The sequence below is a fragment of the Zalophus californianus genome, chromosome 6 (genome assembly GCF_009762305.2).
Source record: "Zalophus californianus isolate mZalCal1 chromosome 6, mZalCal1.pri.v2, whole genome shotgun sequence".
In the NCBI taxonomy this organism is placed as follows: Eukaryota; Metazoa; Chordata; class Mammalia; order Carnivora; family Otariidae; genus Zalophus; species Zalophus californianus.
The window spans coordinates 82418821-82433645 of record NC_045600.1 but is presented as its reverse complement, the minus strand read 5'-3'; the positions used below and the strand labels follow the sequence as shown (position 1 = coordinate 82433645).

At 37.6% G+C, this 14825-nt stretch overlaps 1 protein-coding gene across 3 annotated transcripts in view; it reads right to left on the bottom strand.

Moving 5' to 3' along the window:
- Positions 1 to 14825, bottom strand: part of BUB1B (BUB1 mitotic checkpoint serine/threonine kinase B) — a 54957-nt gene that overhangs the window by 13225 nt on the left and 26907 nt on the right. For all 3 annotated transcript variants that reach the window (XM_027571719.1, XM_027571720.1, XM_027571718.2), the window contains exons 9-18: positions 10934 to 11163; positions 9118 to 9230; positions 8294 to 8409; positions 7540 to 7586; positions 6415 to 6475; positions 6188 to 6293; positions 3928 to 4202; positions 2215 to 2348; positions 1780 to 1920; positions 1195 to 1295 (exon numbers count right to left, since the gene is read on the bottom strand). In XM_027571719.1, the coding sequence (XP_027427520.1) occupies positions 1195 to 1295; positions 1780 to 1920; positions 2215 to 2348; positions 3928 to 4202; positions 6188 to 6293; positions 6415 to 6475; positions 7540 to 7586; positions 8294 to 8409; positions 9118 to 9230; positions 10934 to 11163 (1324 nt within the window). The remainder of the gene's footprint in view (positions 1 to 1194; positions 1296 to 1779; positions 1921 to 2214; positions 2349 to 3927; positions 4203 to 6187; positions 6294 to 6414; positions 6476 to 7539; positions 7587 to 8293; positions 8410 to 9117; positions 9231 to 10933; positions 11164 to 14825) is intronic.

The window sequence follows — 14825 nt, the reverse complement described above, 5'->3', positions numbered from 1 at the left end:
ACAAAAGGAAACAGATGATGCAGGAAGATAAAAAGTTTAAAGCATCATAAATACACACAGAGAAATAAAGAATATTCCATCTTTGAAATGAAGTGCAGAATGTTATAAAGAAGAAAATTCTGAGAATAAAAAAGAGCTCTGGCAAATCAAATGCACGACAAAAGAAATGAAAAACCCAATAACAAGTCTGAAAATAAAGCTGACAAAACATTGCAGAAAGTAAAGCAAAAAGACAAAGAGATAGAAAAGGAGAAAAAAAGATAAGATTTTTAAAGGATCTCTAAGACACCCCATATCCTAATAAAAGGAATTCTAGAAGGAGAGAACAGAAGACTGAAAAGAAGAAATAATTTATTCTTTGAAGAAAATTTCTCAAAACTGAAGGAGTTCCACGTTGAAATGGCCATCCAGTGTCTAGCATATGGGCAATAATAGATTTTCACCAAAACATGTATTTGTGGAATTTCAGAATACTGGGACAATTCTGGGGATAAACAGAAGAAGATTCTACAAGGATTCAGGGAGAGGGAAAAATAGTCTTACACAAAAAATGGCAAAAGACTTTAAAAAGAAAGGCCACAAGCCAGAAGATAATAAACCTTATCTTCAAAATTCTAAGGAAAGAAAGTTTTGAACCTAGAATTCTAATACCCAGCCAAACTACCAATCAAGTAAAGATGTGGAATAAAAAATTTTCTGACATGAAAGGTTTCAAAAAAATTTATATCCCATGCATCCTTTCTCGGGAGGCTACTAAAATATGAGGGCTTAAACCAAAAAGAAATAAAAATGGGAGCCAATATTACTGGGCGTCTAACATAAGAAAGAGGTAATGTGATTCCCTAGGATAATGGTGAATGGAAATGTCAAAAGGTGTGTGTGTGTGTGTCCCAGAATGTAATCTGTCCAGATTGGAGCAGGCCAGAAAATTTCAAGATATTTCTTCAAAAAGATAGAATTAATAGAATATTTAGTATGTTTGGACATATTAAGAGATTTACACGATTGCCTCTCCTTTTTGATATCTGATCCTGGCACATAATGCTGAGTGATTTTTTGATGTCTCACCGACTTTTCTATCAAGAAGCTTATGGACTATTCAAAGGATTTGATGGTACCATGGGGCCATAGTTACTGCTTCAACCCACATTATTTTTTTAAAAGGTAACTGAAATGACAAAGAATCAGTCCCACCTTTATTATGGTTAACTCTGCAGAGTTTCTTGGTGTCACCCAGAATAATCTGTAATCTTCACATATTAGGTATTCTTGTTTAATGCAATAATCTTCATTACCTGTTGAGAAGGTTTGATTCCATTTAAAAATCACTGTGAATATGTACAGCACCTTAGCTTTTACCTCCTGGTTTAAGGGCTAAAGGTACTTTATATCTGCCAGTGAGCAGTCAGTTAGAATATTTTTCAAAATCATTTGTTAAAAGTTGAAAGAGGGGAAGACAGAATCCATATTGTTACCAGGACATGAACTTATCAATGTATCAACCTCTATAATACTGTTTCTTTTTCATTTGTTTTTTTTACATCAGTTTTTTTGTTTTGTTTTAATTAAGTAAACTCTACCCCCAATGTGGGGCTTGAACTTATGACCCTGAGATCAAGAGTTGCATGCTCTACTGATTGAGCCAGCCAGGTGCCCCTATAATGCTGTTTCTTCTAATCTAAAAATACTTACTGTGCTCAAGCATCAAGCTCAAGTACAAATAATCACTTACTTGTATAGTGTCATACAAAAAAACCCCATGCGTTCAATGATACTTACCCAATTCAATTTCCTTTTCTATTTCCAACTTAGGCATTGGTCTATCTTCTATAAAAAACTCTGCAGAGGCCCTCAGCTCCATTAGAGATTTTAGTAGTTGTCTGCGATACTGTGGACACCAGGGTGACTGAGTAGGGTTGTCTGGGGGAAAAAAAAAAGTCAACAAACCCCATCACCCCCCAAACCTAAAATGGGTGTTATAAACAGAGGAGAGGAAAAAACACAGGACTGCACAATCAACACGGCTAACCTAACAAAACTCATCTACTTCAGGTCTTTATGGTGTTCAGTTAATACCGATTCATTCTAGAAATTGCACAATTTATGGGAACTTTTCTATAGAAAAAAACCACATAGCTCAGTTTGCTGAGATAAATAAGTGTTCAGTAGACATGGAGGTAGAGGTTTGCTTACAAGTGGTATGTATGAAGCTACCTGCAGTCTCATTAGTAAGCTCCAGTTTCTCAGGAATTTGAAGACATCTGATGGAGGAGGAACTTGTAACTGAGGCAGAAGACCCCGAGAGCCCAGAGGAGTGTGTGGCTTCGCGGCTGTCTTCAATAATTGGGCTGAAAGAACCACAAATAAGTCAGTCCTCATAGGGATAACATATATCACTTTATCTTTGTTATTTTATTTGATATTCATTAGTCTAATTTTCAAAGTCCATTATTTTCCTGAAACAGATATAGATTCATAATCAGAATTTATCTACCCTGGTTGACAGGCAATGCTCAGCATTAGGTTTTCTAAATTTATGCTTTATTTACCTAATCTATAGCAAATGCCTAATCTACATCTATTCTAAACTACTGAGAAACATTGACTAAGATACTAACTTTTTTCTTGTTTATCCTTTCTCTAGACATTTTACTCTTTAATAAGAAAAGATCAAGAAAGAAAAAGGGAAACCCAAATCACTCAAGGTGAATACATGCTAAGCAAATGTGATAAAAAGTTTATTGGACAAAAATTTGAAAATGCAATTTTAAAAGCACAAATTGGCAAATCAAAGAATATTCCTAAAACCAACATTCATTTAGCCAACTTTTAAATATATAGATTCTATGTGATTCCTTCATACCATTCTTTATTCATTTCCACCTCTCCGTTAAAAGAGACTTTATTTTTTTTTGAAGATTTTATTTACGGACATCTGGGTGGCTCAGCCATTAAGCGTCTGCCTTCGGCTCAGGTCATGATCCCAGGGTCCTGGTATTGAGCCCTGCATTGGGCTCCCTGCTTGGCAGGAAGCCTGCTTCTCCCTCTCCCACTCCCCTTGCTTGTGTTCCCTTCTCTCATTGTCTCTCTCTCTCTCTCTGTCAAATAAATAAATAAAATCTTTAAAAAATATATTTTATCTATCTATTTATTTATTTTTGAGAGAGAGAGAAAGAGAGAGAGCAGGGGGAGGGACACAGGCAGAGGGAGAATCTCAGGCAGACTCCACGCTAAGCATGGAGACTGACCTGGGGCCTGATCTCATGACCCTGAGATCATAACCTGAGCTGAAATCAAGAGTCGGATACTTAACTGAGTCACCCAGGAGCCGCTAAAACATACTTTAAAAAAGTACACTTCTGGGCGCCTGGGTGGCTCAGTGGGTTAAGTGTCTGCCTTCAGCTCAGGTCATGATCCCAGGGTCGTGGGATCGAGTCCCACATCCGGCTCCCTGCTTAGCAGGGACTCTGCTTCTCCCTCTGCCCGCCACCCCCCCCGCCCCCACCAAGCTCATGATCTCTCTCTCTCTCAAATAAATAAAATCTTAAAAAAAAAAAAGTACACTTCTAGTTGCCTATCTGAAATTAGTATCAAGCTATTTTACCATTATTTAAAATGTAATATTAAAGGAAAAACAAAATGCCTCCTGTCTTCCCATCAGGTATACTTTGCCAAGTTTTCTCAAAGACACCAGAATCCTCCGGGCGCTCTCAGTCTCATAACCATCAAAATTTACTTCTTCTAACCCTCATTCTCAAATCAATTACCAAATCCCACCACCACTTTATCAGGGGGAGTCCTACTGTCATGTAAAGCACTTAGCACAGTACCTGGCAGGTAGTGAGAACCTGATAAATGATCGCTCTGACAAGCACACACAGAGTAAGAGATCACTCAAACAATCTGGTGTGTGCAACCTACAATCACCTGAGCTTCTTGACGCTGAGAGTTGGATTGTAGATGGTGCCACAAGCAGTCTGCTGGTCCGCAGAGATCTTCACAGCTAGATCCTCCTCCTGCAGCAGTCTTTCCGGATCAGAAGGGAGATCCTTTAAGGACACTATCTCATGAAAAGGAGTGGATACAAAACGAGCTGCTCTGGCAAAGTCACAAGTGTCTTCTGGGTTAGGACATATAGTTACATTCCTGAAACCTGTGATAATAGCATCCTCACTCAAGGGCTCAATTCCTGTAAATTCATCCTGAAATAAAAAACACATAAAGTTCAGCTGAAATATTTCAGTGAGAATATGGAGGACCTACCTTTTTTACTCAGAGAGACAGACATTAGATAAGTGATTTTCAATGTAGGGTACAGAAGTAGCATATTAGAATCTCTAGGAAAGATAATTTTAAAAAGCACATCATAATATCTGAGGAAAAAAGTTTTATATCATGAAAATAGCAAACTATGTATTATCAAAAAAATATACTATGAGGATTCTCCACACAAAGGAAAAATACTGGATAATGATTTTTTGCCCAACCAATTTCACCTAAGAACTAGAGGAATAATATTTCTCTTCTGGCTTTGACCTAGAAAATGTTCTGATAATCTGCTATCCTCCTAGCTTTTAAGTTTTCTTCTATACCAAATATTGAATTTGTATTTTATTTCTTAAAGATAATTCACAGTCACAATAGAAAATATGGAATACAAAGTATAAAAAAATGGAAAATTTTTAAAATATTCCTTTGTCTTTCAAAGATTTATTTATTTATTTTAGAGACCGTGTATGTGCAAGCAGGGGGAGGAAGCAAAGAGAGAGAGAGAATCTCAAGCACACTCCCTGGATGAATGCGGAGCCTGACACAGGAGGTTCCACCCCAGGACCCCGAAATCATGACCTCAGCTGAAATCAAGAGTCAGACACTTAACTGAATCAGCCACCCAGGTGCCCCCCCTTTGTCTTTCAAAGTAATACATGTTGGGGTGCCTGGGTGGCTCAGTTGTTAAGCATATGCCTTCGGCTTGGGTCATAATCCCAGGATCCTGGAATCAAGCCCCGCATCGGGCTCCCTGCTCTGCGGAGAGCCTGCTTCTCCCTCTCCCACTCTCCCTGCTTGTGTTCCCTCTCTCGCTGGGTCTCTGTCAAAATAAATAAAATAATAAAATAAAATAAAATATAAAATAAAATAAAATAAAATAAAATCTTTAAAAAAAAACAAAAACAAAGTAATACATGTATATGGTTTAAAAAGTCAACTAGTTGAAAAGGATATATAATGGAAAAGTCTCCCTCTGGCACTTGACCCCTATCTCCCCTCCAATTACTATTCCCCAGAGGCAACGGTTGTTACCATACACATCTGGTAGGTTACATGCATACATTTAAGTGCATGTACTTAAAAAAGTGGTTTTAGGGTCATTTGGCTGGCTCAGTTGGTGGAGCACATGACTCTTGGTCTTGGGGTCATGAGTTCAAGCTCCGTGCTGGGTGTGGAGCATACTTAAAAAAAAATAATAATAAATAAATAAGGGGTTTTATAACAAGTGAAATTATAGCATATATGCTAGTATATTTTGGCTATCATAAATAATGTTGCTATGATCATTCATGTACAGTATTTTTAAAAATGTAAACATGTTTTTAATGGTCTTGGATATATACCTAGGAGAGAACTGCTAGGTCATACATATAGTAACTCTATGTTTAACATTTTGAGAGACTACTAAGCTGTTTTCCAAAGTGGCTGCACCATTTTATAACCCTACCCTGTATGAGCGTTCTAATTTCTCCACATCCTTACCAACACTTGTTATTTTCTTTGATTATAGCCATCACAGTGCATGTGAAGTAGTATCTCACTGTGGTTGTGGATCTACATTCTCTAATGCATAATGACGTTAATCATCTTTTCATGTGCTTAAGTTTTAAGCCAGTGTTTTTATTTTTATTTATTTATTTTTAAGATTTTATTTATTTATTTGACAGAGAAAGTGAGCGCACAAGTAGGCAGAGTGACAGGCAGAGGGAGAAGCAGACTCCCCGCGGAGCAGAGAGGCCAAAGCAGGACTCGATCCCAGGACCCTGGGATCATGACCCGAGGCAAAGGCAGACACTTAACTGACTGAACCACCCAGGCGCCCCAAGCCAGTGATTTTAATTTTAACCCGAACTTTATGAGAATTGAATGAAACAATTCATCAGTCTGCTTATATTAACTTAGGAATACTGTTCCTTACACAAACATCTGGAGACACATCCTCATTTGAGTTGATGCTTTCTGAAGTCTTGAGAATTGCAAAGGGTCTTCGTTGGGCTAAAACCCGTGGGGGATCTGCAGGATGACTGGAAAAAAAAATACCCTACTTATTTTTCTGTTCACATAGATAACAGTAACCCTTATTGCATCCTCATTTATAATAACAGAAGACTTTTAAGGATCAAAACAAAACAAAAAACTTCAAACCTGGTATTTTTTTTTTCTGTAAGAAGAAACTCATCAAAAATGGAGAAAGGTATACTGGGACCTATAGAAAAAGAGAACAGGTTGATGATCTTAAGAGTAAATGCCTATTTTTCAAGACATCTAGGTCAATTAATATTCTGTGCTGTTTGGAAGCAGAAAGGTAATCTGTTCTTTATAATGAACAATTTCAAACATATAAAAGTAGAGATCATTTAATAAGTTATCTAAACATGGATGATTGTGTCTCATACTTTATTCCCCACCACTACCACTACTTTCCAAACCCAACCCAACTCTGAATTATCTTAAAGCAAATCTAAGACATCATATCACTTCATTTGTAAATATTCCAGGATGTAATTCTAAAAGAGAGAGACTCGTTCAAAAAAGCATAATCTTCCCCCGCTCCATGGGGAGCTGGGAAGCCTGCTTCTCCCTCTCCCTCTGCCTGCCACTCCCCCTGCTTGCTCTCTCTCTCTCAGTCAAATAAATAAATAAAATCTTAAAAAAAAAAAGAATAAATCTGAGTATAAATAGCTTTAGTTGTTTTTAAGATTTGATTTTATTTTACTTATTTTATTTGAGAGATAGAGAGAGAGAGGGCACAAGCAGGGGGAGTGGCAGTGGGAGAAGCAGGCTTCCCGCTGAGCAGAGAGCCCAATGCAGGGCTCCATCCCAGGACCCTGGGATCATGACCTGAGCTGAAGGCAGACGCTTAACCATCTGAGCCACCCAGGTGCCCCTATATAGCTTTAGTTTTAGACATTTTTTCTTTCTTCTGAAAAACTACTTTCTTGGCTGCTGGATACTACTGATAGGTTTAGCTCAGTGTACACTGCTAAGGTGGAAGATAGTATTTGGTAGTTAATATAAATTTAAATTTATATTTAAACTAAACATTTCAAAGCACTGAGGAATCTTACAAAAATACTCTTTTAAATGCCTATCCTATCTCAAATCATATGCTTATAACTGAATTCCATGATTCAAAGATATGATAATCTCTTAGTTCCCCTCTGTCTTCTTACAACTCCCTTTACCATAATTAAGAAAAATATTTACCACATATTACATAATGTATTTGTTACTGGTAAGTTTTTCATGACATTGTCAAATACAACTCACCTTTAGAATGAGGTTCTTGCCAAAAGTTTTCTGCAAGTGAAGTCTCCCTGTAAAGAAACTTATTTTAAAACATGTCCTAAGTACCCACAAAAAGAATTATTTAATTCTTATAAGTCCAAGAGGCTTTTCCATTAAATATAATCTTCTTCACTCTAGATAAAAAAAAATTCTAGTCTTGTCAATCCACATTCTTTAAGAAGATCGAACCTTCAGTCATTAAAATTGTTATAGAAGTATATTTGATAATAGATGTTATAACATTAACAGTATAAGCAGATTATAAAATGGCAAACTCTCATTTTTATCAAATAAAACAAAAAACAGAACACATAAGGATATACTTATGTTAATAGCAGTAATCTCTTGGTGGTAAAAAATGGGTGGTTTTATCTTTAAAAAATTATATTTGAGGAGTGACTGGGTGGCTCAGTCGGTTAAGTCTCTGACTCTTGATCTCGGCTCTGGTCTTAATCTCAGGGTCGTGAGTTCAAGCCCCATGTTGGGCTCCATGCTAGGCGTGAAGGCTACTTTAAAAAAATTTGTTTTTAATTTAAAAATTATATTTGATTGATTCTGTAAGAAACATGTATTTTTTTTAACGGAAAAATGTCAGTACCTTGTCTTACCTCATCAGTATCAGAGCTTATGTTGTGACAGAGACTTGCAAACATTAAGTCTTAATATTATAAAAGACTTCAGGTTGGTTCTAAGTGCCCTCCTATAAGCATCATCCCTCCCACCAATGCAGTCCTACCTGGCACAAGAGTTTCCTGGACAAACAGAATTGGATAGAGCCATTCCTGGTATTTCCTGAGCCTCCAAAGCAATTTGCAGTTCAGCTGTCTCCTTTGTAGGCATCTTCTCTTCTTGCTATTTGCATTAAAGAAACAAAATCAATGTGTCTCTCCTATCTAAAAAATCCTACCTATTTTCAAGCTTTAGTTCCAAAATTAGGTTTACTATACTCTTCACCTAGATACCCACTAACCATATAAAATATCTATACTATAAAAGTTCTTTCTAATAATTTACATTCCTAGGATAAACCGTTTCTGTTGTACTCAACTGAGCAGTGCCAAGCATATACCAAATTTCTTTGGGTGACCCCATTTCAATGCAACATGACTAGAATAAAAAGCTAAAGTCCAGAAGTTATAAAACAATGGTTTAGAGTCTAACTAAGATGTCAATAAATTGCATCACTTCTAGTGACACAAGTTCCATTTGAGGTCACTTGTTAAACTACTCTCCTGCTGGACTTTGTTGCCACTAATAGCTATGAAACTACCAGAAACTCTGAATGGGGGTTGGGAGGATTTTTATCTTCTACGCTTTTATATTATTTAACTTTGTTTCAGTAAGTATAGTTTTCTGTGTTAAAAAAAAAGAGAAATGGGGGCATCTGGGTGGCACGGTTAAGTGTGTGACTCTTGGTTTCAGCTCAGGTGATGATCTCAGGGCATGAGATGGAGCCCTGCATGATACCCTCTGCCCTTCTCCCTGCTTGCACACAATCTCTCTCTAAAATAAATAAATAAATCTTTAAAAAAAAAAAAAAAAGAGAGAGAGAGAAATGACCTGATCACCCATTCTTTCTCGCTGAGTAGTTTGAATTTCTTTCAGCTTCTTCTCCATCTCTTCAATCTGTTTCTGCATTTCTGCTCTCTTCTCTGCACTGGTCAGTAGCTCAGCTAGAAACAGTAAGGTTGGCTAATGCATTACTCCTTATAGCAATTTATTCTGTCAAAAACTGTCTTTGGAGTGCATGCCTTCAACATACATGCTAATATTACAGATGAGAATAATATAAATGGAGCAAAGTCCTCTACTTGAGGTCTAGGTCTCTATTCTTTTTTTAATCAATAAGAACCAGAATAGCTATGATGTGCCAAGAACAATTCGGAGCATTTACATGTCAGTGGTGCATAATACAACGTCCTTAGTCATGTGACACTAACATTCAATTTGGGGAAGACACACACACAAATTAATAAGAAAATCAGTGTTAAAAATGAAATAGGTGGGGTGCCTGGGTGGCTCAGTCGATTGAGCATCTGCCTTTGGCTCAGGTCATGATCCCAGGGTCCTGGGATGGAGCCCCGCATTGGGCTCCCTGCTCTGCGGGGAGCCTGCTTCTCCCTCCCACTCTGTCTCCCAGCTCTTGCTCTCACCCTCTATCTCAAATAAATAAATAAAATAAAATGGGTGATGTGAGAATGTGTGACTGAGTAGGAGGATGGAGGTCAGGAGCTACTTAAGACGGCTAAGCAGGGAAGATCATTTTAAGAGAGGGACATTCATAAGGTTGCAACCCAAATGACAAGGAGCCAATCATATAAAGATCTGGGGAAAGATTCTAGGCCAAAGCTGGCACAAAGTCTTTAATGCAGGAACAAGGTCACTGTGCTCAAGAGTGAGTTCCAGAGAAGGCCAGGATGACTGTAGCAAAATAAGAGGGAGAAAAGTAAAAGATGAGGTTGGAGAGGTAGGCAGGAGCCAAGTCATGTGTGGGTAGAGTTCGTACTACGTGGTAAGACAATGAGAAAACACTGAAGAATTTTAAGTAAAGTAATGATAGGACCTGGACTTTTTATAAAGATCATCTGCTATGAGCAAAATGGACTGTAGTAAGGCCAGACTGAAGTTTGCAGAAAGTCTAGCTGCAGTAGTCTACCTAAAAGATGGCAGTTTGGATTAATAATGAGAATGGTGATAAATGAAAGATTTGGAAAATTGTTTGGTGGTACAGTTGATAGGCTTATTCATTAGATGTGGGAGAATGGTACAGAAAGAGGGATCAGAGAAGACTTACGGGGTTTTTTGGCTTGAACCAACTGGGTGCATGGTGTTCCCTTTTACTGAAATGGGGAAGCCTGTGGTATGTACTGGGGTGTGGTTTTTGGCAGAAATCAGTAATTCTGTTCTGGCTATGTTAAGTTTAAAATGTCTGTTGGAATAGCCAACAGATATAGGTAACTAAATAGAGTCTGGAGTTCAGGTGAAATGTCAGGGATAGAGATATAAATCTGAGAGTCCCCAGCTTGTAAAGAGTATTTATCCATTACCTAGTGATAGTTGTGATTGGAATATTCCAGACTCTATCCTGAGCCTCTGGAATAGCAGTGAAGGAAATTGAGAGGGAATACGCACCAAGGAAAAAGCCAAGAGAAGCATTTAATACACAAGCATTTCATCAACTGTGTCAAATGAAGCCAAGAGGTCAAAAAAGATCAAGACTGATAAACGGCCACTGGATTTGGCAAAAAAGAGGTTTCTGGTGACCATGATCAGAGCTGCTTCACTGGAATAGAGGGAATGCTTGAGAAAATAATGGGCAATGACGAAGATTACAATTCCCAAGAAATTTTGCTGTGAACTAGATCAATATATGTACCTTCCCTTTGCTCTTTTAATTTCTTCCGGAAAACTTCAGCCCGGATCTCTTCAAAGGAGAACTCCCCCACTCCGGCATAAATCTTTTCCTTACAATACATCATCTTCTCTTTCTTCTCCTGAGACTCTTGCTGATGGCTTTGAACTCTTCGCAGGGGATCCCCTTCTTCCTTTCCAGGCTTCCTTGTGCTTAGAATGTGGTTTATACTAGGTTCAATTTTACATGGTGTCCTAAAGAAGCAAAATAATTATTATTCACCATATAGGTCAAATGAGTTATTTCTTACATGTTTTGACGGAACACAGGGACAATGTCAGTAGCAAGACTATGTATAATTGATTTCAAAAAATAAAAACAGGGGCGCCTGGGTGGCTCAGTCATTAAGCGTCTGCCTTTGGCTCAGGTCATGATCCCAGGGTCCTGGGATCGAGCCCCACATCGGGCTCCCCGCTCGGCGGGAGGCCTGCTTCTCCCTCTCCCACTCCCAAACACTGCTTGTGTTCCCTCTCTCGCTGTGTCTCTCTCTGTCAAATAAATAAATAAAATCTTTAAAAAAAATAAAATAAAATAAAATAAATAAAAAAGATTGAGAAAAGAGGCTAAAAAATAATTTACATGGATTATCAACAATTATGTTCTGTGTACTACTCTTTTATGATGAGGAATGAAATTAGCCATAAGTTAGGGTCATCAAATAGCTTATATTCCTTATAGGTAAAATAAATCTGAATATCATATCTTAATCAAACCCACTGTATGAAAGAAAATTAACCTATGCAATATAGCCTATTTGCCACGGTTTATCACCAAAAATAATTTGAGTTAGGAATATAACATTTAGGGAATTGACAATGTGACAAGTTCAAGGTTCTCAACTGAGGGGGAAGAATGGAAATGATAATACAGGTTTGAAAAGAATGAAGCATGAAGTACTTCAGTGAAAACAGGGCAGATATTCTCAATCCTGGCTATGGACAAAATTACTTATATACCTTTTATTTTCTTATGTGCCTTTTTACAACTAAAGATATCTGGTCCTGGGGTACGTGCTTGAGTCAGTTAAGCATCCAACTCTTGATTACAGCTCAGGTCATGATCTCAGCGTCCTGAGATGGAGCCTGTTAGGCTCCGCGCTCAGCGCAGAGGCTGCTTGAGATTCTCTCTCTCTCCCCCTCTCCCTTTGCCTCTCTTCCTGCTCATGCTCTCTTTAAATAAACAAATAAATAAAATCTTAAAAAACAAAACAAAACAAAAAAACCAGACATCTGGTCCTTACCCCAGATCACTAAATCAGAACCTTTAATGGTAGGGTCTAAACATCTACATACCTAAAACACTTCCTCAACTTGTTCAACCTGATAAAGGACATCTACAAAAAACTCACACAAACATCATACTTAATGATAAAAGACTGAATGCTTCTCCTCTAAGATCAGGAACAAGATAAGAATGTCCATTCTTGCCACTTCTATTCAAAACTGTCCTGGAATTTCTAGCCAGGGCAATCAGGAAAAAAAAAGAAACAAAGCATAAAAAAAGAAACAAGACATCCAAATGGGAAAAGAAGTAAAATGATCTCTACTTGCAGATGACATGATCTTATATATAGAAAATCCACTACTAGGGCTAATAATGAGTTCACCAAAGAAGTAGGATATAAAATCAATATATGAAAATCAACTGTATTTTATACACTTGCAATGAACGGAACACCAAAAAGAATGAAGTGCTTCAGAATAAATTTTTTAAAAAGAAGTGTGAATAGACAGATACCAAAGAAGATATACAGAAGGCAAATAAACATATAAAATTCAGTATCATGTTATCAAAAAATTACAATTAAAATAATGAGATACCACTACACAACTATTAGAATGGTTTAAATCTAAACTATTGACAACACCAAGTGTTGCCAAGGGTGTGGAGGTATGAATGAATGCAAAATGGTATAGCCACTTTGGAAGAGTTTGGCACTTTCTTACAAAACTGAGTCTTATGATAGAATCCAGCTGTATGAGTTGAAAACTTATGTCCACATAAAACCCTGCACACAAGGGTTTATAGCAACCTTATTCATAATTGCCAAAATTGGAAGCAACCAAGATGTCCTCCCATAAATGGATAAACATCCACACAATGGAATATCATTCAGTACTAAAAATAAATGAACTATTAAGCCACAAAAAAGAAAACTTAAATGCATATTACTGAGAAAAGTCAGTCTGAAAAGCTTACATACTGTTTATTTCCAACTATAGGACTTCTGGAAAAGGCAGAATTGTAAAGACAATATAAAGATCAGTGGTTGCCAGGGATTTGAGGGAAGGATAAATGAACAGGCGGAGTAGAGGAAAGTTTTAAGGCACTGAAACTATTTTATGTGACACTGTAATGATGGACACATGAAAAACCCATAGAACTGTAAAACACATTGGAGTGAAGACTAATGTAAACTATGAACATTGGTTAATAATGTATCAATTGCAACAAATGAACCACACTGATGCAAGACATTAATAGGGAGAACTGTGTATGGGGTTGGAGAGGAGGAAGTATATGGGAACTCTCTGTACTTTCTGTACAATTTTTCTATAAACCTAAAATAGCTCAAAAAATAACATCTACTCATTTTTTTAAAAAGTGCAAAACTTGTATTCTGAAAACTATGAAACACTGTTGTAAGAAATGAAAGAAGATATAAATAAAAGATATTCCATGTCCATGGATCAGAAGATTTAATAGTATTAAGATAGCAATATTCATTAAATTGATCAACAAATTCAGAGCACAATCTGTAACACAATCCCAGCTGGTTATTTTGCAGAAATTACCAAAACAATCCTAAAATTCAGATGGAATTGCAAGGGGACCAGAATGGTCAAAACAATCTTTAAAAAGAACTAAGTTGGGGGGCGCCTGGGTGGCTCAGTTGGTTAAGCGACTGCCTTCGGCTCAGGTCATGATCCTGGAGTCCCGGGATCGAGTCCCGCATTGGGCTCCCCGCTCGGCGGGGAGTCTGCTTCTCCCTCTGACCCTCTTCCCTCTCGTGCTCTCTATCTCTCATTCTCTCTCTCTCAAATAAATAAATAAAATCTTTAAAAAAAAAAAAAACTAAGTTGGGAGATTCAAACTTCTAGATTTCAAAAGTTACAACAAATCCACAGTAACCAAGGCTATGGCATAAGGACACATGTAGATCAATGGAATAGAAAAGTCTCAAAAATAAACCCATACAGGGGCACCTGGGTGGCTCAGTCGTTAAGCGTCTGCCTTCGGCTCAGGTCATGATCCCACTCCCCCTGCTTGTGTTCCTTCTCTCACTGTGTCTCTCTGTCAAATAAATAAGATCTTAAAAAAAAAAATTGTTTAAAAATAAATAAATAAATAAATAAACCCATACATTATGTCAGCTGATTTTCCACAAGAGTACCAAGACCATATGTGGCACCTGGGGGGCTCAGTCACTTAAGCATCCAACTCTTGATTTTGGCTCAGGTCATGATCTCAGGGTTGTGAGACTGAGCCCTGCATCAGGCTCTGCACTGGGTGTGGAGCCTGCTTGAGATTCTCTCGCTCTACCTCTGTCCCTCCCCACCCCCTCTCTGAAAAAAGAAGAAGAAAAAGAAGAAGAAGAAGAAGAAGAAGAGTACCAAGACCATCTAATGATGAGAGAAATTTTTTCAAGCAACAACTGTATATTCACACGCAGAAGAATGAAGTAGGACTCCTTCCTTATATCACACACAAACATTAGCTAAGAATGGATCACAGACCTAAATGTAAGAGCTAGAACTATAGAACTTTCAGAAGAAAACACAGGAGTAAATCTTCATGACCTTGAGTTAGGCAAAGCCTTCTTGGATACAATGCCAAAAATGTAAGAAACAAAAGA